The sequence below is a fragment of the Takifugu flavidus genome, chromosome 18 (assembly GCF_003711565.1).
Source record: "Takifugu flavidus isolate HTHZ2018 chromosome 18, ASM371156v2, whole genome shotgun sequence".
In the NCBI taxonomy this organism is placed as follows: Eukaryota; Metazoa; Chordata; class Actinopteri; order Tetraodontiformes; family Tetraodontidae; genus Takifugu; species Takifugu flavidus.
Window position 1 is genome coordinate 5,748,811 of NC_079537.1, and position 26,537 is coordinate 5,775,347.

Sequence of the window (26,537 nt, forward strand, 5' to 3'; positions counted from 1 at the left end):
AAAACATTTATTCAGAGGTGAATTGATTGAAGGTACTATGAATGTGCAATGACACATTGTCAGTATCTGATATATCTGATGTACAGAATATTCACTAATAGAATCATTTTTTAACACTAAAGTTTATCATTTCTATTTTCCAACTACTCACCTTCACCACTCGGCATTTTTTTCAGTTTAAATTGACCTAATTTCTATACCTATTGGTAAAGAAGAATTTATATGATTTTTTTTTACGAAGAAACTTAATTAAAACAACATAACATTGTTGCTACACTGAGCTGATTTCTGTTTGGTGTTTTGTGGACAGAACAGTTGGTGCTTCATTTATTTCCTGTCAGAGTTCTTCTCTATGCAAAAGGAACTTCCTGTCCATCTGCTATAAAGACTTGATATCCTGCTGTCAGCTGCAGCAGAAGAAGAGAAGCTCCCATCACATCAGCTTCAATACCAACCATGTTCTCTGTAGCTCTGCTGCTGCTGTTGGCAGCTGGATCCTGTGAGTCTGATTGAGGCAGAGACACTGACAGTGTGATCACCCTGACTGTTCCCTCTACGTCCACTGATTCAATCTTCTGCTCTTCATCCACAGGTGTGAAGTGTGAACAGTTGACACAGCCAGCCTCTGTGACTGTGCAGCCAGGCCAGTGTCTGACCGTCACCTGTCAGGTCTCCTATTCTGTTAGCAGCCATCACACACACTGGATCAGACAGCCTGCAGGGAAAGGACTGGAGTGGATTGGTGCACATCGTGTTGGATATGACCCACTTTTCAAAGCTTCTCTGAAGAACAAGTTCAGCATCAGTTTATACTCTTCCAGCAACACAGTGACTCTAAATGGAGTGAATGTGCAGCCTGAAGACACTGCTGTGTATTACTGTGCCAGAGACACAATAACACAAACCATCAGTGGAGCTGAACAAAAACCCCTTAGAGCATCAACACAACATCACCAGAGGGGGCGCTGTCACACCAGGAATGAATCATGACAACATCATTGACTCAGAAAGTTTGAGGAAAAATGCTGGAGACTTTCTGGGGTAAAACAAGACTTTTACCCCAGAATTTAAATGAAATCTAAAACCTGTAGGAAACGTTCAAGGGATAATGGTAGTAAAAAAGAAATACAAAAAAAAAAACATTTTTGGATTACCATACTTTTGCACAAATATATAAATACCAATGATAAAATATATATGATAACTGATTTTATAGAATGCTAAACTTCTGATCTCATGATACAACAGGTGAATTTCCCATGTATGACAAATTGTTTCATAAGAATAATGCAGCAACAATATATTTGTTTCTCTGTAATTTCAATGATCTCAACAGTTAATTTCAACATTCAATCAAAATAAAAGCACACACCCAGTTGATGATTTTTTTTAAACAAAGATCAGTGTTTAATTCTGTAACTCAAACATAAATGATCAATTGATGACTGATGGAAAAAAATATGCTTTTTAAAAAAAATGTCAATTAAATACTTGACAGTTTTTTACTCGAGTGAAAAAACTTAAATATCAGTGATGTCACCAATCTATTGAAAATTCCTTGATCTCATGATTCTCCCTTTAGACAATCTTTTTGTATTGTAAAATTAATTTGCAGGTGGATGAGAACAGCTGAGTGTGAAGTGTGGGGTACCTCACAAATCAGAACTAGGACCACTGGTACATGATTAATAGGACAAAATTAAAAGTGTCATTGATCATAGGCTCACATCATCCAAAGAGGAGGAGGCATCACAATCAAATCCAGTTCTTTACTGAGGAGGAGTCGATGCAAAACTCAGATGTGTTCCACGTCTACTTATGTGAGAGCAGAGAGGAGGACAGAGAAGAGGGGACACACAGTTGAACATGATGGACTGTAGGACAGGACTGCTGCTTCTAACTATCTGCTGGGCAGGTGAAGATCTTCACTCATCCTGATTGTTGACACACTTTGATTTTTGTCATCAGCTGATTAACTTGATGTTTCATCTTCCAAACAGGTGTTGATGCTCAGACTCTGACCCAGTCTGAACCAGTGGTTAAAAGACCTGGAGAATCTCACACACTGACCTGTTCAGCCTCTGGATTCACATTCAGCAGCTATGAGATGAACTGGGTCAGGCAGGCTCCTGGAAAAGGACTGGAGTGGATCGCTTATATCAGCAGCAGTGGGGGCAGCCAGTACTACTCTGAGTCAGTCAAAGGCCGGTTTATCATCTCCAGAGACAACAACAGAGCACAGCTGAATCTGCAGATGAACAGCCTGAAGACTGAAGATTCTGCTGTTTATTATTGTGCTCGAGAGTCACAGTGACTGAAGTCAGTTCAGCAGCTGTACAAAAACAAACACTTCTCATATTCACTGCTGTGAAGAGCAGAAGTGAACACAGACTATTGCATCATTTTAGGCGTTTTTAATCCATATTATTATATTACCTTTTTATTTTTAATAAATCTTATAAATTCACATAATTCATTAACTATTTTTAGCCAAAAATAACGCAATAACACAATACACCAGTACATGCTTGAATGGATCAGAGCTACAATCATTATCGTTGACTATTTGGGATGAATATATGAGGAATAATAGCTTAAACATTATGAATACACACACATGGCCTTCGCTGCTGGCTGGTTAAGGCTGAGACTTAGCGAACTCAGGGTTTTAAGCATTGACATTTTTACCCCTTCACCCACCAGCACTCTCTCCAATCACTTTTCACCTGCAGTGGTCCTATCTTTGTTAAGCAACAATTAACCTCTATCTTCTCTTTCAAAACTATTTTAAAATGGACTAAGGTGATTCCAAAACTGTTTCTATTTCCCTGGAATCCCTGATGCAGTTCAATACATTTCATAGCTCTCTTTTGGATTTTTTGTTGTCTTTCTCACCTGTTTCTTTTGAGAGGCCTCAGGTGTCTGTCCTGGGACGACTCATTCTTGGTCTATGATGCAATATCCTTTTTTACTGTTGAAAGTTAAGACAGGAACAAATACAAATACAAACATCAAAGTTCAAATGAGATTTATTTCAATCAATCAATCAATCAATCAATCAATCAATCAATCAATCAACCAATCAATCAATCGTTATTTATATACCATCTGTTACATTCTAAATTGTTTTGAGGCACTTAACAGAATCCCAGGGCCTGACCCTAACAAGCAACAGTGGCAGGAAAACCTCCCCTTTAACAGGAAGAAACTGTTGCAAATCTGCTTCGTAGGTTCGGACCGTGAAACGACCAGAGAATCCGTGATCTTCAGTAAAAAGTTTATTAGACACATTTGTGGGCCTTTTTACAATACGAGAGAAACATTCTCCGTCTGCCAACAGATAAAAAAAAGTGCTGGACCTTTTTGGTGTTGGGTTATATTCAGCAGAAAAGTTAGCAACAGTGCTCAAATGGTCATATGATTAACTGATGACGCCATCTTATTACCTTAAATGATTATGTTCTATGTAAGTTCCGGTACGTCATGAGCCAGTCACAAAGTGGCACCAAGAAGTGTGATTAAATGCCTGCACGTACGCACATTCTTCAGTATATGCATAAGTCAGTTCTAGTAATTCAAAGTTATATGATAAACTTGTGCTACACAGTAAGTTTCACAGTAGATTTCATAGTAAATTTCCACAAAACCTTAAACAGGAATTTCATGAATATTTTAAAAGGTTACAATAAGGTAACTAACAGCAGACCTTTATATGTAAAACATGATTTGACTGTAGGTTTCCACTCTTCTATTGGCTCCATATGGTCAACAGTGATGCTTCACATGTTTGATTCTATGCAAATTCAGAGTTCTTCTTTGTTCCTCAGCTATAAAACCATCACATCAGACTGTCAATGGAGTTCTCTGCACCTGACTTTCAACATTAACCATGTACTCTGCAGCTCTGCTGCTGCTGTTGGCAGCTGGATGTGAGTCTCTCTCCGTGGATTTGTCAAAGTCAGCAGTTGATCTGTTTGAGTGTGATTTAATAATCAGCATTTTCTTTGTTGTTTCACAGGTGTGAAGGGTGAACAGTTGACACAGCCAGCCTCTGTGACTGTGCAGCCAGGTCAGCGTCTGACCATCACCTGTCAGGTCTCCTATTCTGTTAGCAGCTATTACACAAGCTGGATCAGACAGCCTGCAGGGAAAGGACTGGAGTGGATTGGATACCATCGTGTTGGATACACCCCATATTACAAAGCTTCCCTGAAGAACAAGTTCAGCATCAGTTTAGACTCTTCCAGCAACACAGTGACTCTAAATGGAGTGAATGTGCAGCCTGAAGACACTGCTGTGTATTACTGTGCCAGACACACAATAACACAAACCATCAGTGGAGCTGAACAAAAACCCCTCAGTGCACCAACACATCATCACCAGAGGGGGCGCTGTTACACAGGATTAATTTCAACACCTCATCATCACCTTCATATATTTGATTTTTCTTTGCCTTTTTACAGATATAACAGAGAGAGGACTGCACAAACTCTGTGTTCTTGAAGCACAAAATCATTTGAATGAAGCCTGGAGCTGTTTTACACAGCACTGTTTACAACAAAACTGAACATTTAGAGGCGTCATTCCCATTTCTTCATAAAGAAAATTGGATGATCTCATCTTCCAAGTTTTGCTAGTCAACAAATGAATAAATAATCCAGTCAAAAGTTTGTTTGTTTGTTTTTTTAAAACTTCTCTTCAATGATTTTTTGTCTCATTGAAACTGAAATGTCTGTACAGGAAAAAAAAAAAAATTACATCAACAGAAATGGCATTGTTTTTCTGAGACTGTCCAGTCTTAATCTGGAGGCCTCTGCTGTGTATTAATGTCCACATACCCTGGTTGAAGAGAGCTGAGAGGCTTTTCTGAAATTCCACAGGATATTTGTCAGATTTCTCATTGTGACAGTTAATGGAGTTTTTTTTATTTCCTGTTTTTGAGTCAATATTATGACTGAAACAATCCATCCAGCACAGAAATGTGAGCAGAATTAATTAATAATGCCAATGAATTTATTTCACTTGATATTTATTTAATTTATCCAGCCAAAAAAGGCAACATCTTCACATTTAACATCAAACATGCAAAAATCAGAGAGATTAGATTTTGGTGAAAGTCTTGTTGAATCTTCAATAAAAATATATGTTTTATTGATTCCATCTTATTTATTGTATTAAAGATTTACGTGAAAATAATAATAAAAAAATGTTAGGACTGAAATCATGCGAGTTAAGCTGTCAAAAATTGGTAAATAGAAAATATTTATTTTGAGAAAAACTCAAAAAGGTGATAATCAAACTGATGCTGTGCAAATGAAACTGAGGAGGAGTCGATGCAAAACTCAGATGTGTTCCACATCTACTTATGTGAGAGCAGAGAGGAGGACAGAGAAGAGGGGACACACAGTTGAACATGATGGACTGTAGGACAGGACTGCTGCTTCTAACTATCTGCTGGGCAGGTGAAGATCTTCACTCATCCTGATTGTGGACAGACTTTTTGTCATCAGCTGATTAACTTGATGTTTCATCTTCTAAATAGGTGTTGATGCTCAGACTCTGACTCAGTCTGAACCAGTGGTTAAACGACCTGGAGATCTCACACACTGACCTGTTCAGCCTCTGGATTCACATTCAGCAGCTACTGGATGGCCTGGGTCAGACAGGCTCCTGGAAAAGGACTGGAGTGGATCGCTTATATCAGCAGCAGTGGCAGCTCATACTACTCTGAGTCAGTCAAAGCCCGGTTTATCATCTCCAGAGACAACAACAGAGCACAGCTGAATCTGCAGATGAACAGCCTGAAGACGGAAGATTCTGCTGTTTATTATTGTGCTCGAGACGCACAGTGACTGAAGTCAGTTCAGCAGCTGTACAAAACACACACTTCTCATATTTACTGCTGTGAAGTCCACCCATACTAAATACTTTCTCTATTCTTTTAAATTGTTTGTGTCTTTTAGGTTTGTGAACTTTAATGTTGCCACAATAATTTTGTAAAGACAATAAATTCTATTAATTTGTTATTGTTCAAAGCTGAACTTAAGTTTTCAATTACCAATTGTATCATGAACAATCTTTAAGTGCAGTTGAACCCAGCCTCCTGATGATACATTGTTGTTGATGTACTCGCTCTCTTTCCAGCTGTTTTAAACTTGACAGCAGACATTTAAAAAAAATCAACAGACTTTATGAATTTTTATTTTCTAAAAATCTATTTCAAAACATCCCAAAGTAACACTTACAATCTACCAGAATCTCCCAGATCCACCTAAACCTGGTTTGAAAGCTTCTTTCCCTCTTGAGGGTTTTGTCATATTTCTCACTTGTTACCTTTGGAATCCCTCAGGTTTTCATCCTGGGACAACTCATTTTTCATTTGTAAAATCATGAAATAACTTCATCGAGCATTAATTTATTCTTGGCTTAATTGGTGCCACTCCAACCATCATTTTACACTAGAAGTAACTTTAAGACTCTGGCATTCTGGTTCTTGTGATTTCCAAATTTACATTTTTCAGTTCTGACTTTTGACTTCTGCTTCAGCTCTGACGTGTTTTTACAATCAAAGGGAAAATCCATTTTAATCTCTCACATTTAAAACAAATGCAGAAAATGTTCACAACTTTTAAAATTTCTTTTTTTCATTTTGTAACTGGTTGTAATACATAGTCACCAGGTGGGGTGTGTGTGTGTGTGTGTGTGTGTGTGTGGTCATCAAGTGATAAATTTACTGTACACATGTGTGCTTGGATATATACGTATTAACACATGTCAACAATATTTTCACACCAATGAGTGTCGATTGTTGCATGTGAAAAAATGTGCTTGATGTTTTTGAAAAGTAGGTTCTTGTTTTTTTTTAATTGCAACAAAATCTATTGGAAAGCAATAGTCAGTGCATACAACAGTTCAAGTAAAAGCATGAATTTATTGAAATTTGGGGAACTTTATAAAGTAGATTATGCTGAAATTTAAAACATTTTGTCACATTTATCTTGAAATCAAATGAATATCTGAATGTCACTTTTTAGCATATTTATGCAAAAGTTTATCAACTTAGTTTTGGAGTCCAGGGTTCCGGTTCCTGTGTTAGTTGTTTCTTCCTGCAGGGGGCGTGAAGGAGCCAATAATTAACTACAGTGTGTGCTGCAGGCAGACGCACCTGTCGGCAATCTACATCAGGCCACCTATTTAAGAACAGAGCACCTGTCGAGTAGGGTTGGAGAATTATTGTGTTTTCCATGGTAAATCTGATTCCTGTTTCCTCATTATTGTATTATGTTTTAAAAATTCGTTGAAACAATTCACCCTGGTCGCTTGAGGTCACCACGCCGCCCTGCTGGAGTGGAGAACGCACAGGACCTGACTCCCGTGTTGACTCCCTGCTGGAGCTCCCTGTGTGCCTCGGAAGACTGGACAAGTGCTTCCCCTGTGGTTCAGGAGGACTGCCAAGCTGATGTTTTAATAGAGACTTTGTGTTTGGACAATATTCCCACTGCGTTTTGTCTGCTTTCGGGTCCTGGAGAAAAATGAATCGTAACACTTGAAGATGTATATAATAGTTAAATCCAGATATTAATTGTTCAACCAATGGCTAATGCTGAATCTTAATGCTGGATCTAAATCTAAATGTTAAATCTAAATCTTGCTCTAAAGTAAACAGAAGCAAAAAATAAACGTGCATTTTGATTGAATAACACAATTTGACTGTAGGTTTCCACTCTCCTATTGGCTCCAGTTAGATCAACAGTGATGTTCCACATGTTTGATTCTATGCAAATTCAGAGTTCTTCTTTGTTCCTCAGCTATAAAACCATCACATCAGACTGTCAGTGGAGTTCTCTGCACCTGACTTTCAACATTAACAATGTTCTCTGCAGCTCTGCTGCTGCTGTTGGCAGCTGGATGTGAGTCTCTCTCTGTGGATTTGTCAAAGTCAGCAGTTGATCTGTTTGAGTGTGATTTTATAATCAGCATGTTCTTTGTTGTTTCACAGGTGTGAAGTGTGAACAGTTGACACAGCCAGCCTCTGTGACTGTGCAGCCAGGTCAGCGTCTGACCATCACCTGTCAGGTCTCCTATTCTCTCAGCAGCGACTGGACAAGCTGGAACAGTAAAAAATAACTACAAAATAAGAAAACATTTTTGGATTCCTTTTGCACGAATATATAAACACTAAATGACCTAAAATATATATGATGACTGATTTTGTAGAATGCTGAACTTCTGATCTCATTATGATACAAGTGAATTTCACATGCATTTAAAATTGTTTCATAAGGATAATGCAGCAACAATATATTTGTTTCTCTGTAATTTCAATGATCTCAACAGTTAATTTAAGCTTTCACCAAAAATAAAAGCACACACACAGAACCCATTTTTTTTTAAAGAGATCAGTGTTTAATGTTGTTACTCAAACATTCATGATCAATTGATGACTCATGGAAAAAATCGATTAAATGATGTCATGAATTCATTGAAAATCCCTGATCTCATGATTCTCCGTTTAGACATTTTTTTGTATAGTAAAATAGATTTTTAACCGGATGAGAACTGCTGAGTGTGAAGTGTGGGGTACCTCACAAATCAGGACTAGGACCACTGGTACATCATTAATTGGACAAATATAAAAGTGTCATTGATCATTGGCTCACATCATCCAAAGAGGAGGAGGCATCACAATAAAGTCTGATTCTCTACCCAAAGGATCTAAAAATGGACTATGGTGACTCCAATACTGTTTCCATTTTCCTCGAATCCCTGATGCAGTTCAGCAGATTTCAGAACAGCCTTTTGGATTTTTTTTCTTTCTCACTTGTTACTTTAGGGGGCCCTCAGGTGTTTCTCCGAGGATGTCTCATTCTGGTCTGTGATAAAATATCCTGTTTGACTTTTAAAAGACAAGAACAAGTGACATCAGACTTTCAATTAATTAGATTGAATATGATAAAAACATTTATTCAGAGGTGAATTGACTGAAGGTACTATGAATGTGCAATGACACATTGTCAGTATCTGATATATCTGATGTACAGAATATTCACAAATAGAATCAATTTTTAACACTAAAATTTATCATTTCTATTTTCCAACTACTCACCTTCACCACTCGGCATTTTTTTCAGTTTAAATTGACCTAATTTCTATACCTATTGGTAAAGAAGAATTGATATGATTTTTTTAACGAAGAAACTTAAACATAAACATGTCAAAAAAAAATCCTATCAAACATTTAGTTCATCACTCTTAATCTCAGTGATTCATATTCAAATCCCAAGTAATTATTTACAATAAGAATGAAAGATTTACCTGTATATTTCTATTTAGTGTTAAATAAAACAACATAACATTGTTGCTACCCTGAGCTGATTTCTGTTTGGTGTTTTGTGGCCAGAACAGTTGGTGCTTCTTTTATATCCTGTCAGAGTTCTTCTCTATGCAAAAGGAACTTCCTGTCCATCTGCTATAAAGACTTGACATCCTGCTGTCAGCTGCAGCAGAAGAAGAGAAGCTCCCATCACATCAGCTTCAATCCCAACCATGTTCTCTGTAGCTCTGCTGCTGCTGTTGGCAGCTGGATCCTGTGAGTCTGACTGAGGCAGAGACACTGACAGTGTGATCACCCTGACTGTTCCCTCTACGTCCACTGATTCAGTCTTCTGCTCTTCATCCACAGGTGTGAAGGGTGAACAGTTGACACAGCCAGCCTCTGTGACTGTGCAGCCAGGTCAGCGTCTGACCATCACCTGTCAGGTCTCTTATTCTCTCAGCAGCTATGCTACAAACTGGATCAGACAGCCTGCAGGGAAAGGACTGGAGTGGATTGGATACAATGGTGTTGGATACACCCCATATTACAAAGCTTCCCTGAAGAACAAGTTCAGCATCAGTTTCGACTCTTCGAGCAAAACAGTGACTCTAAATGGAGTGAATGTGCAGCCTGAAGACACTGCTGTGTATTACTGTGCCAGAGAGTCACAATCACACAAACCATCAGTGCAGCTGAACAAAAACCCTTCAGAGCATCAACACAACATCACCAGAGGGGGCGCTGTCACGCCAGGAATGAATCATGACAACAACGTTGAGGCAGAAATTTTGAGAAGAATGCTGGAGCACAAGATTTTTACCTCAGAATTTAAATTAAAGAAAATACTTGTAGGAAAATTTCAATGTTTTTTGTAGTAAAAAAGAACTACAAAATAAGAAAACATTTTTGGATTCCTTTTGCACGAATATATAAATACCAAATGACCTAAAATATATATGATGACTGATTTTGTAGAATGCTGAACTTCTGATCTCATTATGATACAAGTGAATTTCACATGCATTTAAAATTGTTTCATAAGGATAATGCAGCAACAATATATTTGTTTCTCTGTAATTTCAATGATCTCAACAGTTAATTTAAACTTTCACCAAAAATAAAAACACACCAGAACCCCTTTTTTTTTTTAAAAAAAAAAAAAAAAGATCAGTGTTTAATATTGTTACTCAAACATTCATGATCAATTGATGACTCATGGAAAAAAAGGGTATTTTTAAAAATCGATTAAATGATGTCATGAATTCATTGAAAATCCCTGATCTCATGATTCTCCCTTTAGACATTTTTTTGTATATTAAAATTGATTTTTAGCCGGATGAGAACTGCTGAGTGTGAAGTGTGGGGTACCTCACAAATCAGTACTAGGACCACTGGTACATCATTAATTGGACAAAATTAAAAGTGTTATTGATCATAGGCTCACATCATCTAAAGAGGAGGAGGCTTCACAATCAAATCCAGTTCTTTAGTGAGGAGGAGTCGATGCAAAACTCAGATGTGTTCCATGTCTACTTATGTGAGAACAGAGAGGAGGACAGAGAAGAGGGGACACACAGTTGAACATGATGGACTGTAGGACAGGACTGCTGCTTCTAACTATCTGCTGGGCAGGTGAAGATCTTCACTCATCCTGATTGTTGACAGACTTTTTGTCATCAGCTGATTACGGTAACTTGATGTTTCATCTTTTAAACAGGTGTTGATGCTCAGACTCTGACCCAGTCTGAACCAGTGGTTAAAAGACCTGGAGAATCTCACACACTGACCTGTTCAGCCTCTGGATTCACATTCAGCAGCTACTGGATGCACTGGGTCAGACAGGCTCCTGGAAAAGGACTGGAGTGGATCAGTGATATCAAATATGATGGCAGCATCCAGTACTACTCTGAGTCAGTCAAAGGCCGGTTTATCATCTCCAGAGACAACAACAGAGCACAGCTGAATCTGCAGATGAACAGCCTGAAGACTGAAGATTCTGCTGTTTATTATTGTGCTCGAGAGTCACAGTGACTGAAGTCAGTTCAGCAGCTGTACAAAAACACACACTTCTCATATTTACTTCTGTGAAGTGCAGAACTGGACACTGAATACTCTGATCTGTCATTTTCTGCCTTTTAATTTGTTAAATTACCTTTTTACTTTTAAATTATCTTATCATCATGTAATAAGGATTTCATGATCATTTTGAACAATAAATAGCATAACAAATGGTGCCAACATGAATTATTTGCAATTTTCCCTTAATGCCATCTTAATTTAAGTATGAGATACTATCATCAAAAGAAAATGTATTCATTTTTGGCTCCTGTTGACAGGAGTTTTTGAACTTTGAACAAAATTAGACCTTTTGCCCAGAAGGTTCCTGTCTGTGTGTTCATGCCAAAAAAGTGACACAGAGGACCAGAAGATGCAGCCCAGATATACATAGTAGTGAATTAAACCCAATCATTAGTTGCTTGGGACATCAGTTGCAGTAGCACCGCCTCCGGTCTCCAAGGTACCTGAACACTCACCAACTGGAGCAGTTTGGACTTGAAATGATGCCTTATGATCTCTGCTGAATGCTAATATTCAGTTTTTACTTCTGTCCAGGTCCATCCTATACATATCCTGTGTTTCCAGAGCAAACTATTCCTGAGGCTTCAGAGGCAAAGCAGACAACTTATCTTTACACAACGCAAACATGTTGCTCAAAACTCAGTATGAGCAGTCAGTGCTTGGATGATGACTAAATAAGAACATTCAGTGTCTAACCTAAGCAAGAACACACCAGTGCATGTTTCCAGTTCAGTCATTCCAGTCCATTCCTTCCAGTTCGGTCATGAAAAAGCACGGGAGACTCTCCATCTGTCCTGAAGGAGATCTGACTTCACATTTACCGTAGGTCTAGTATGAACTGGATCAGACAGGAGTCGATCGGTAAAGGATTCACTGATACCAGCAGGAATGACAATGCTGGCAGTGTGAAAGGATGTATAGAAATCAGTAAAGACAACATCAACAGTATCTGAGACTGTTCAGTCTAAATCTGGAGGACTCTACTGTGTATTACTGTGCCAAACACACTGGTTGAAGAGAGCAGAGAGGCTTTTCTGAAATTCCACAGGATATTTGTCCATTTAGAGCAAAAGGTGGGAGCAGAACACACAAAGTCAGATGTCTCAGTGTGAAAGTTAATGTGGTTTTTCATTTCCTGTTTTTGAGTCAAGATCATCACTTGACCAATCCATCCCAGCACAGGAATATTAGCAGCAGTAATACAATCATGCTAAAAAAAAAGGCAATATCTTCACATTTATTATCAAGCATAAAAAAAAGTTGGATTAGAATCTGGTATAAGTCTTGTTCAACATTCAATAAAAATGTGTTTGGTTGAATGATTGGTTGGCTGATTGATCGACCTGTCCCTCTGTCTGTCTATGTATGAAGTTAAATTGCACATTCTTGTATCTTATTCATTATATTAATTATTTACTTGAAAATAAAACAAAAAAATGTCATAATTAAAATAATTTCAATGCAGAAGATTGAGTACTGTTAATTTGGCTTGAAAGAATAGTTGTTCAGAAATTATTAGTTATCATTAAGAAGTTATTATTTCAACACGTTCAACTGTAAAAATCAGTTCAAAACAGGGAAAAAATATATTTATTTTTAAGAGAAACTCAAAAAGTAACAATCAAATTGATGCTGTGCAAATGAAAGTGAGGAGGAGTCAATGCAAAACTCAGATGTGTTCCACGTCTACTTATGTGAGAGCAGAGAGGAGGACAGAGAAGAGGGGACACACAGTTGAACATGATGGACTGTAGGACAGGACTGCTGCTTCTAACTATCTGCTGGGCAGGTGAAGATCTTAACTCATCCTGATTGTGGACACACTTTGATTTTTGTCATCAGCTGATTAACTTGATGTTTCATCTTCTAAACAGGTGTTGATGCTCAGACTCTGACCCAGTCTGAACCAGTGGTTAAAAGACCTGGACAATCTCACACACTGACCTGTTCAACCTCTGGATTCACATTCAGTGGCTACTACATGGCCTGGGTCAGACAGGCTCCTGGAAAAGGACTGGAGTGGATCAGTGCTATCAACTATGGTGGCAGCAGCCAGTACTACTCTGAGTCAGTCAAAGGCCGGTTTATCATCTCCAGAGACAACACGGAGCACAGCTGAATCTGCAGATGAACAGCCTGAAGACTGAAGATTCTGCTGTTTATTATTGTGCTCGATGGTCACAGTGACTGAAGTCAGTTCAGCAGCTGTACAAAAACACACACTTCTCATATTTCCTGGTCTGATCACATCTATATTTCATCTTCTTTCAAAATACAATTATTTCCTTTTCAAACAAATGAGAAAATAACATCACAAATTTTTCAAAAATAACTGAATACTTATCGGGGAGCTGATCAAAACCCTCAGAGCATCAAAACAAGATCTCCACAAGAGGCGCCATCACACCAAGATTGCTTTCAACGCCTTCTTCCTTAAGATTGTTTTGTGCCTTGCAACAAATGTAACAGAGAGGGAGGTCTGCACAAACTCTCTTTGTTCATGAAACGCACCAGGAACGTTTGAAAGGAGCTTGGAGCAGTTTTACACAGTACTGCTCACAACAAAAATGAACACTGTGAGGCGTCATTCCTGTTTCTTCAAAATAAAATGGGATGATCTCATCTTTTAAGTTGTTAGATAATGAATGAATAAACAAACCAGTAAATATTCTTGTTTTTAATGAATGTGTTTTTAGATATTTTCCCCATCCAAACTCTTACAAATATTATTTACCATTTGCTGAATTGTTACTCTTTGGGTCAGTCATTAGAGGAGTACTAACTGTTGGATGGTTTCCTGGAGCCTGTTTGAGCCTGTTTGAGCCAGTCCTCCTGATACCCTGATGCAAATCTTCAGTGTCTGGTGGACGTCTGTTGTGCTGATTGCTCTTGTTCTCTCTGCTGCATGACAGGTCACATCTCCAGCATCAGTATGTTTAACACTCTCTCTGCTGATGCTGCTCACTGACTCTGTGTCCTGTGAGTTCTGCTGCTGTCTGACACTGCTGAGAGACGGTGACTCTCCCAGACAACCAACTTTCTTCTAAATGTCATTTCCTCTCTACAGGTGGTTCACGTCACAGTATGGAGTCCATTCCTTCCAATTCGGTCATTAAAAAGCATGGGAGACTCTCCATCTGTCCTGAAGGAGATCTGACTCCACATTTAGGTGTAGAATGAAGTGGATCAGACAGGATCCTGGAAAAGGACAGTGTGAAAGGATGTATAGAAATCACTGAAGACAACATGAATAGTATGGCTTATCTGAAACTGTCCACTCTAAATCAGGAGGACTCTGCTGTGCATTACTGTCCCAAAAAACACTGGGTAAAGATAGTGGAGAGGCTTTTCTGAAATTCCACAGGTTAATTCTACATTTAGACCAAGAGGTGGGAGCAGAACACACAAAGTCAGATGTCTCAGTGTGACAGTTGATGTGGTTTTTCATTTCCTATTTTTGAGTCAAGATCAACACTTAAAAAATCCATTCCATCACAGGAATATTAGCAGCAGTAATACAATCATGCTAAAAAGAAAAAGACAATATCTTCACCTTTAATATCAAGCACAAAAATCAGACATATTAGATTTTGTTAAAAGTCTTGTTCAACCTTCAATAACAATGTGTTTGGTTGAACAATTGGTTGGCTTATTGATCAACCTGTCTCTCTGTCTGTCTAATTATTAAAGTTGATTTGCATATTCTTGTATCTTATTCATTGAATTTGGTGGAAAAAAAATTACAGGATCAGACTGAATGGGACCATCATTTTAATAGGCAAACTTTATTAAAATTTATTGAAGAACAGATTTTAAAGTTTAAAAAATAACAAAGTTTTACTGTTGGTCAAAATTAAATTTGTGCTGCACACATCTCAGGATGAGTTGGTATAGTTATGGTTGGGTAGGGAGCTTTGAAATAAATTATGTCTCTAAATACCAACAAAGATAGGGAAAGGTTTGTGCGTGTGTGTGTGTGTGTGTGTGTGTGTGTGTGTGTGTGTGTGTGTGTGAGTAAGAGAGTCAGACGGAGAGAGAGAAAGAAATGAGGACTCTCAACACTGAAGAATGATGGAGATAATGCTGATTTGTGTTTCTACACGTTTTGACTTGATCTCATCCAGCTTCCAGACTCACTGGCATTAACCAAAATGATGCCTTGAACAAGTTTTAATGACACAAACATACCTTAGTAACTCTGTGACAGCAGAGAATGAGGAGGCTGCAGACACAGATGAGGTGCACAAACATCTATAAACCATGAAAACAAACAGAAAACATTTTAGAGCAAAAAGAAAATGATGAATTGATGAAACAAACAAGTGGGATGATGATGATGATGATGATGATTGTCTGTGATCAGATGTACGACAGGTTAAATTCTAGAATATAGAACGCTCCCTGCAGACATGTTTAAAAGTCTACATTTCTGCTCAGTCTAATGTGATCAATACAGTCATGTGACACAATTTATACAGGTTCAAGTTCATTAAACATATAATGGATCACCATGGATACATTTCATGATGACTGATTCTGAGTGTCTCTCTTCAGATTGTCTTGGGGTGTTTATGAAAATGTCCCAGAGAGGGACGTCTATGCAAACTCTCCCTGTCCTATAAAAACAGCAGGAACTTGTGACAGGAGCCTGGAGCAGTTTTACACAGTTCTGCTCAGATCAGAGCACAGAACTGCAGTGTCAGCACATAATGGAGAACACAGTGATCAGAGGTTTACTGATCATTGTCACTGTTCACGGTGAGAACATCAGGGCTGTTGTTACTTCTGTGGACAGGTCCAGAATGGGCTTGACCTGGTTGTTGGGTGTATTTCTACTGTCTTTCAGGTGTTTGGAGTGAAAGACTGGATCAGTCTCAGCCTGAAGTAAAAAGACCTGGAGAGACAGTGAAGATGTCCTGCACCATTTCAGGGTTTCGCATGACCAGCTACAATATCCAGTGGATACGACAGAGACCAGGGAAAGCTCTGGAGTGGATCGGGAGGATGAACGCAGGTTCAAACTCTGCTAGCTATGGAAGCTCTTTCGAAAGTGGTTACGTGATGACTGAAGACGTGTCCAGCAGCACTCAGTACCTGCAGATCAGCAGCCTGACAGCAGAGGATTCTGCTGTTTTCTTCTGCGCTCGAGAAACACAGTGACTCCAGAGAGAGGAACAGCTGTGCAAAAACCTCCACAGACAACAAACGTGGCTCCTTCTCAAAAACTGAATTACAATCTTAAAGTTTTTCAAAATATTTCCAGCATTTCATGAGAAGACTCCAAGTAAAACATTTAAACTATGGAGAACTTTTTAGGTATTTTTTTTCACACAAAGATGAGCTCAGCTAAAAATAAGAAATATGTTTTTGAGTGACCTCTATATAACATATAGAACGATCAATGGTGTGACCTAAAATATAAATCAGTTCAATGACTCAAATGTTAATCTCCTTGACTCTTGGAGAACGCTCCATTAATAACATTCTAAACCTATAATTGTCCTTGGTTTTGTCTTTCCCATGTCCCCTGTGTGTCTGCTTTTCCTCTCCGCTGAGTAGAGTGGTGATGGGGCCTTTTTCTGCCACTATATTGGCGCAGCTGTGGCTCATCGTCTCGTCAGCTGCTAGTTAAAGGCCGGTCGTCCTTGTGCTCGGCGCTAGTTTGTTGGAAAACTCCAGTGGTATCTGCTTAGCACTCACTAGCCTGAAAATTCTTTGTGGTCTTTTCCTCACCTGTGCTCTCTTTCACCTGTCCGCAGCTGTGCTGGCATCACCCGTCCCTGCTCAGCATCCTACCGGACTTGTCCTGCGTCAAACAAGAGATCCTCATTGGATTCTGGAGTCAGCTACTCTTTTGTTAGGCCTCCTGTGCTCAGTAAAGTTTTGAAAGAATCTGTTCCTTTCTCCCATGTCTGAATTTTGCATTTCAATTCATTTCTGCTTGTCAGTGACCCAACAACAATCTCTTTATTTTACAAGAGAATTTTGCATAAATGTGAAATATCTCCTTGAGAATATATTGGATAATCACTTAATCAATGATCTGATCGAACTGCTTAAACACACGCCCAAAATTTAAAACACAATTGCATTAATTCAGGAAGAATTTAAAATGCAAAGCAGTGTCTAATATTAATATCAAAACATTCCTGGTGAATTGATGATTCAAGGACAAAAGCCTATCTTTATTTTACAATATAAATAAAGTATTTAAAGACAGTTTCTTTACTTCAGTGAAAATCTTTCTGACTTACCGAGTGTCTGGAATCCTGAGAGATCTCCACACCTAAAGTGGGGCAGACACATAAGGTTTTTCTATCTCTGAAGAGATTTATTTTATCCGTTGGAGATAAAGATTGAGGATAAGAAATCAGGCATTTACTGTTTTGTTCATAATGTTTGAAGTGTGCTCCGATAACCTCAACGTAGCAAACCATACATACAGATTCTCGTCCTGCAAGTCAGAAATATCATGTGATCACAAGTGATCGAAGAAAAATGAAGAATGACAAGAAGAAACATGCCAACAACCAGCAAACACAACACACAACTTGGAAGAGGACATACAATAAGAGCCAGGGATGGTGGTCTTGAGAGCCTTTTTAAAAATAAGATAAAAGACTGTGGAGAGAACCCTGGAGGCAGCATGAACATGCTTGTTTCTCTTCACACCTACTTCCTTCTTCAGTCAGCTCGCGTCTTGATTTCCTAAATTCTGTTCCACGTCAAAATATGTGGAGTCATGACTTAGGAGTCATCGGCTTGCAACACGCTCGCGGAGATTTTTGGTTGTAAAGACTGAGCAAGTTTAATATTTATTCTAACGGTTTTTAGAGCAACTGTCAGGACACATTTACTCTGAAAAAACCTCAGACCACTGATTACTGGACCATTGTAAAACCATCAGTGGGACGAAATGACGACATGAATACACATCCTCCAAAGGGAGGAGGCATCACAATCAAATCCAGTTGTTTACTGAGGAGGAGTCGATGCAAAACGCAGATGTGTTCCACGTCTACTTATGTGAGAGCAGAGAGGAGGACAGAGAAGAGGGGACACACAGTTGAACATGATGGACTGTAGGACAGGACTGCTGCTTCTAACTATCTGCTGGGCAGGTGAAGATCTTCACTCATCCTGATTGTTGACAGACTTTGATTTTAGTCATCATCTGATTAACTTGATGTTTCATCTTCTAAACAGGTGTTGATGCTCAGACTCTGACCCAGTCGGAACCAGTGGTTAAAAAACCTGGAGAATCTCACACACTGACCTGTTCAGCCTCTGGATTCACATTCAGCAGCTACTACATGGCCTGGGTCAGACAGGCTCCTGGAAAAGGACTGGAGTGGATCAGTGCTATCAGCACTGACAGCAGCCAGTACTACTCTGAGTCAGTCAAAGGCCGGTTTATCATCTCCAGAGACAACAACAGAGCACAGCTGAATCTGCAGATGAACAGCCTGAAGACTGAAGATTCTGCTGTTTATTATTGTGCTCGATGGTCACAGTGACTTAAGTCAGTTCAGCAGCTGTACAAAAACACACACCTCATATTTACTGCTGTGAAGTTCAGAACTGCACACTCAATACTCTGATCTGTCATTTTCTGCCTTTTCTGTTTTTATTTGTTAAATTACCTTTTTACTTTTAAATTATCTTAAAAAAAATGATTTCATGATTATTTGAACAATAAATAGCATAACAAATGGTGCCAACATGAATTATTTGCAATTTTCCCTTAATGTCATCTTCGTTTAAGTATGAGAAACTATCATCAAATGAAAATGTATTCATTTTTGGCTCATGTTGACAGGAGTTTTTTGAACTTTGAACAAAATTAGACCTTTTGCTCAGAAGGTACCTGTATGTGTGTTCATGCCAAAAAAGTGACACAGAGGACCAGAAGATGCAGCCCAGAATCTATATAGTAGTGAATTAAACCCAATCATTAGTTGCTTGGGACATCAGTTGCAGTAGCACCGCCTCCGGTCTCCAAGGTACCTGAACACTCACCAACTGGAGCAGTTTGGACTTGAAATGATGCCTTATGATCTCTGCCGAATGCTAATATTCAGTTTTTACTTCTGTCCAGGTCCATCCTATACATATCCTGTGTTTCCAGAGCAAACTATTCCTGAGGCTTCAGAGGCAAAGCAGACAACTTATCTTTACACAACGCAAACATGTCGCTCAAAACTCAGTGTGAGCAGTCAGTGCTTGGATGATGACTAAATAAGAACATTCAGTGTCTAACCTAAGCAAGAACACACCAGTGCATGCTTCCAGTTCAGTCATTCCAGTCCATTCCTTCCAGTTTGGTCATTAAAAAGCACGGGAGACTCTCCATCTGTCCTGAAGGAGATCTGACTTCACATTTACCGTAGGTCTAGTATGAACTGGATCAGACAGGATCCTGGAAAAGGACTGGAGTGGATCGGTGAAGGATTCACTGATACCAGCAGGAATGACAATGCTGGCAGTGTGAAAGGATGTATAGAAATCAGTAAAGACAACATCAACAGTATCTGAGACTGTTCTAAATCAGGAGGACTCTACTGTGTATTACTGTGCCAAACACACTGGTTGAAGAGAGCAGAGAGGCTTTTCTGAAATTCCATAGGATATTTGTCCATTTAGACCAAAAGGTGGCAGCAGAACACACAAAGTCAGATGTCTCAGTGTGAAAGTTAATGTGGTTTTTCATTTCTTGCTTTTGAGTCAAGATCATCACTTGAACAATCCATCCCAGCACAGGAATATTAGCAGCAGTAATACAATCATGCTAAAAAAAAAAAAAAAGGTAATATCTTCACATTTATTATCAAATATAAAAAAAAGTCGGATTAGATTCTGGTATAAGTCTTGTTCAACCTTCAATAAAAATGTGTTTGGTTGAATGATTGGTTAAATGATTGATCGACCTGTCCCTCTGTCTGTCTATGTATGAAATTAAATTGCACATTCTTGTATCTTATTCATTGTATTAATTATTTACTTGAAAATAATACAAAAAAATTTCATAATTAAAATAATTTCAATGCAGAAAATTGAGTACTGTTAATTTGGCTTGAAAGAATAGTTGTTCAGAAATTATTAGTTATCATTAAGAAGTTATTATTTCAACACGTTCAACTGTAAAAAGCAGTTCAAAACAGGGAAAAAATATATTTATTTTTAAGAGAAACTCAAAAAGTAACAATCAAATTGATGCTGTGCAAATGAAAGTGAGGAGGAGTCGATGCAAAACTCAGATGTTCCCGTCTACTTATGTGAGAGCAGAGAGGAGGACAGAAGAGGGGACACACAGTTGAACATGATGGACTGTAGGACAGGACTGCTGCTTCTAACTATCTGCTGGGCAGGTGAAGATCTTCACTCATCCTGATTGTTGACAGATTTTTATTTTTGACGTCAGCTGATTAACTTGATGTTTCATCTTCTAAACAGGTGTTGATGCTCAGACTCTGACCCAGTCTGAACCAGTGGTTAAAAGACCTGGAGGATCTCACACACTGACCTGTTCAGCCTCTGGATTCACATTCAATGACCACTACATGAACTGGGTCAGACAGGCTCCTGGAAAAGGACTGGAGTGGATCGCTTTTATCAGCAGGCCCAGTGGCAGCACCAAGTACTACTCTGAGTCAGTCAAAGGTCGGTTTCTCATCTCCAGAGACAACAACAGAGCACAGCTGAATCTGCAGATGAACAGCCTGAAGACTGAAGATTCTGCTGTTTATTATTGTGCTCGAAACGCACAGTGACTGAAGTCAGTTCAGCAGCTGAACAAAACACACACTTCTCATAATTACTGCTGTGAAGAGCAGAAGTGAACACTGAACACTGTCTTTATTTTATTATGAATGGCTTTTAAATTGTTAATGACCTCACTTTAAAATGTTATTTTAAAACTGCTTTTGAACATAAAAATGCAAAGTGCCTACATGACTAATTTGTAATTTTCCCTGAAATTCATCTTCTTTGAAATGGAACATTTATTAATTCTCATTAATCCACCATCACTCTCTCCAACTGTTTTTACCTGCAATGCTCCAATATTTTTTCACAAACAATTAACCTCAGGTAATCTATCTTCTCTACCCAAAGGATTTAAAAATGGACTGTGGTGACTCCAATACTGTTTCCATTTTCCTGGAATCACTGATGCAGTTCAACAGATTTCAAAACAGCGTTTTGGATTTTTTTCTTCCTTCTCACTTGTACTTTAGGGGGCCCTCAGGTGTCTGTCCTAGGATGTCTCATTCTGGTCTGTGATAAAATATCCTGTTTGACTTTTAAAAGACAAGAACAAGTGACATCACATGTTCAATTAATTAGATTGAATATGATAAAAACATTTATTCAGAGGTGAATTGACTGAAAGTACTATGAATGTGCAATGACACATTGTCAGTATCTGATATATCTGATGTACAGAATATTCACTAATAGAATCATTTTTTAACACTAAAATTTATCATTTCTATTTTCCAACTACTCACCTTCACCACTCGGCATTTTTTTCAGTTTAAATTGACCTAATTTCTATACCTATTGTAAGAAAGAAGAATTTATATGATTTTTTTTACGAAGAAACTTAAACAAAACATGTAAAAAAAAAAATCTATCAAACATTTAGTTGATTACTCTTAATCTCAGTGATTCATATCCAAATCACAAGTAATTATTTACAATAAGAATGAAATATTTACCTATATATTTCTACTTAGTGTTAACTAAAACAACATAACATTGTTGCTACCCTGAGCTGATTTCTGTTTGGTGTTTTGTGGTCAGAACAGTTGGTGCTTCTTTTATTTCCTGTCAGAGTTCGTCTCTATGCAAAGGGAACTTCCTGTCCATCTGCTATAAAGACTTGACATCCTGCCGTCAGCTGCAGCAGAAGAAGAGAAGCTCCCATCAGATCAGCTTCAATCCCAACTATGTTCTCTGTAGCTCTGCTGCTGCTGTTGGCTGCTGGATCCTGTGAGTCTGACTGAGGCAGAGACACTGACAGTGTGATCACCCTGACTGTTCCCTCTACGTCCACTGATTCAATCTTCTGCTCTTCATCCACAGGTATGAAGTGTGAACATTGACACAGCCAGCCTCTGTGACTGTGCAGCCAGGTCAGCGTCTGACCATCACCTGTCAGGTCTCTTATTCTGTTAGCAGCCATCACACACACTGGATCAGACAGCCTGCAGGGAAAGGACTGGAGTGGATTGGGGGACATCGTATTAGATATGACCCACTTTTCAAAGCTTCTCTGAAGAACAAGTTCAGCATCAGTTTATACTCTTCCAGCAACACAGTGACTCTAAATGGAGTGAATGTGCAGCCTGAAGACACTGCTGTGTATTACTGTGCCAGAGAGTCACAATGACACAAACCATCAGTGGAGCTGAACAAAAACCCCTCAGAGCATCAACACAACATCACCAGAGGGGGCGCTGTCACACCAGGAATGAATCATGACAACATCATTGACTCAGAAAGTTTGAGGAAAAATGCTGGAGACTTTCTGGGGTAAAACAAGACTTTTACCCCAGAATTTAAATGAAATCTAAAACCTGTCGGAAACGTTCAAGGGATAATGGTAGTAAAAAAGAAATTTAAAAAAAAAAACATTTTTGGATTACCATACTTTTGCACGAATATATAAATACCAATGATAAAATATATATGATAATTGATTTTATAGAATGCTAAACTTCTGATCTCATGATACAACAAGTGAATTTCCCATGTATGACAAATTGTTTCATAAGAATAATGCAGCAACGATATATTTGTTTCTCTGTAATTTCAATGATCTCAACAGTTAATTTCAACATTCAATCAAAATAAAAGCACACACCCAGTTGACGATTTTTTTTAAACAAAGATCAGTGTTTAATTCTGTAACTCAAACATAAATGATCAATTGATGACTGATGGAAAAAAATATGCTTTTTAAAAAAAATGTCAATTAAATACTTGACAGTTTTTATTCGATTGAAAAAACTTAAATATCAGTGATGTCACCAATCTATTGAAAATTCCTTGATCTCATGATTCTCCCTTTAGACAATCTTTTTGTACTGTAAAATTAATTTGCAGGTGGATGAGAACAGCTGAGTGTGAAGTGTGGGGGGTACCTCACAAATCAGAACTAGGACCACTGGTACATCATTAATTGGACAAAATTAAAAGTGTCATTGATCATAGGCTCACATCCTCCAAAGAGGAGGAGGCATCACAATCAAATCCAGTTGTTTAGTGAGGAGGAGTCGATGCAAAACTCAGATGTGTTCCATGTCTACTTATGTGAGAGCAGAGAGGAGGACAGAGAAGAGGGGACACACAGTTGAACATGATGGACTGTAGGACAGGACTGCTGCTTCTAACTATCTGCTGGGCAGGTGAAGATCTTCACTCATCCTGATTGTTGACACACTTTGATTTTTGTCACCATCTGATTAACTTGATGTTTCATCTTCTAAACAGGTGTTGATGCTCAGACTCTGACCCAGTCTGAACCAGTGGTTAAAAGACCTGGACAATCTCACACACTGACCTGTTCAGCCTCTGGATTCACATTCAGCAGCTACAGGATGAACTGGGTCAGACAGGCTCCTGGAAAAGGACCGGAGTGGATCGCTTTTATCCACACCGGTAGTAGTCATAAGTACTACTCTGAGTCAGTCAAAGGCCGGTTTATCATCTCCAGAGATGACAACAAAGCACAGCTGAATCTGCAGATGAACAACCTGAAGACTGAAGATTCTGCTGTTTATTATTGTGCTCGAGGCGCACAGTGACTGAAGTCAGTTCAGCAGCTGTACAAAAACACACACTTCTCATATTTACTGCTGCGAACTGCAGAACTGGACACTGAATACTGTTTTTATTTTATTCATTTCTGCCTTTAATATCTTTAATTTACCTCCTTACTTTTCAATAATTTCCAAACTATGTATATGTTTATGCATTTATTAAAACCATCAGGAAAGAATACATCACATTTCCCCCCTCAAATAATACAATATATTATATTCTGGTAGCTCAATTACATTGCATTGATGGTAAATTATGCATAGTTTTGACTGATTGACCTCAATGTTTTTTGGAGTATTTAAATATTTTAGATGAACTCTTCCCACATTGGGGGTCTACCTTCATTCAACATAAATTATTCTTATGGAATAGTTCACTTCAACAACAGTTGATAAATTCTTGTTGATCCAGCATCTTTCTGTCAAGTTATTTTTAACCTGCAATGGTCCAATCTTTGAGCAAAAACAATTAACCTGAACTCTATCTTATTTCCCAACAAACTATGTTAAAAAATGGTACAATGACAACTTTATTAATCACCACACTCCTGAGGATTTCCTGCAAAAATTCAACTGATTTCACAACCGTATTTGCATTATTGAATTAAATTCGGAGGAACAGATTTAACCAAAAACGTGTCTGAATTGAGTTGTGTTCCTCTCCTCTCCTCTCCTCTCCTCTCCTCTCCTCTCCTCTCTCTCCTCTCCTCTCCTCTCCTCTCCTGTCTCTTTACCCAGTTGGCCATCAGCAGGAGGGTCCCCCTACATGAACCTGGTCCTGCTCAAGGTCTCTTCCTGTTAAAGGGGAGTTTTTCCTTGCCACTGTTGCTTGTCTGGGGTTAGGCCCTGGGATTCTGTAAAGTGCCTTGAAACAATTTTGATTGTATAAGACGCTATATAAATAAAGATTGATTTGATTTGATTTTGACTTGACAGACGAGCAGGAGCAGATGGTGTTGGCAGGTCTGCAGGCAGAAAGACAGCGCTGATGAGCAAAGAAATGACATCTAAAACTATGACTACGGGAATGAAAACTGAGTTGAACCGATGACCAAAGATTTCACATCAAACCGGCAGAGAACGTGGAGAAAAGACAGCCTGGATGACAAGAAACACGTGGAGATACAGACAAAACCGTTAGGAGTCTTGAGTGTTTTCCCTCTCCCCCTCCCCTTCTGTGTCTTTCTGTATCCAGGCTGGACCAGCGGTTTCCTGACTCTCCCCCTGTTGGGCGAGCTAGGCACACCTGAGACCAATCTCCAGTCATTATCCACACCTGCCGTTCTCCTCAACTCTGCACTCATCGCTGATTTGTTGATTACCCCCGTGGTACAGCCTGGCTCCTATAACTGTTTGTAAGTTTGTTTCCTCAAATCTGTTTCCAGTCTGGAACTAATCGTTCGTCTTTCCTGCGGATCGCCACTTGGATGCCTGCTCGCACTGCCCAGCCTGCTCCAGTCTGATTGTGTTTGTCTTTCACCTGCACCCTTTGGCTCTGTTCTGAACTTGGACCTCAGTAAACTTGATTTCAACCTCACCCTATCGTGTGTGTCTGCATGTGGGGTCTCGATTCGTGTCCGCACAGCGTAACAAAATCAGAGAAAGGAAGGGGACAGAGAGATGCCAGGAACCTCCTGAAGAATATGTGTGTTTTGTCGTCCTCCTCTCTGGATACTTTTGGGGGCCCTAAGGTGTCGAACCTGGGACCACTCATTGTTAGTCTGTTGAATTTATTTCAAGATTCCATGAAGAAATATTGAAGGATCTGAGTGCCAAAGTTTCATCTGACATCACTGACCTTCTCTTTCACACTCACTTCTGAAGTGTTTTAGATGAAATTTAAAGATAGTTTTGAATGTTACAGTAGATGAACATTTACATGAGAGTTCCAGTGACACTTGTTTCATTTCATTATTATCTTTAAAGGTTAAAATGAATTAAGTAACAGCAAACCTTCACATGTAAAACATGATTTAACTGTAGGTTTCTACTCTGATGCTGATCCCTGATGCAGTTCATTAGATTTCAGAGCTTTCTTTTGGATTTTTCTTGTCCTACTCATCTAGATCCATTAATTGGTTTTATATTGTGAAATAAATCTGAATTCTTCCAAAACTGTTTTGCATGTGCTGATCTTCACATTTAAAACATGATTTGACTGTAGGTTTCCACTCTCCTATTTGCTGCAGTCAGATCAACAGTGATGCTCCACATGTTTGATTCTATGCAAATTCAGAGTTCTTCTTTGTTCCTCAGCTATAAAACCATCACATCAGACTGTCAGTGGAGTTCTCTGCACCTGACTTTCATCATTAACC

The 26,537-nt window shown here is 38.8% G+C and overlaps 2 gene segments (V, D, J or C); both read left to right on the plus strand.

Moving 5' to 3' along the window:
• The first annotated feature begins 433 nt into the window (after positions 1 to 433).
• Positions 434 to 1,219, plus strand: LOC130514562 (Ig heavy chain V region 5A-like). The segment is given in 2 exon segments: positions 434 to 499; positions 593 to 1,219. Coding segments are annotated over 2 exon segments (441 nt in total).
• Positions 1,220 to 15,742: 14,523 nt separating this feature from the next.
• On the plus strand, positions 15,743 to 16,582 carry LOC130514572 (Ig heavy chain V region 23-like). The segment is given in 2 exon segments: positions 15,743 to 16,153; positions 16,242 to 16,582. Coding segments are annotated over 2 exon segments (363 nt in total).
• Positions 16,583 to 26,537: the final 9,955 nt, after the last annotated feature.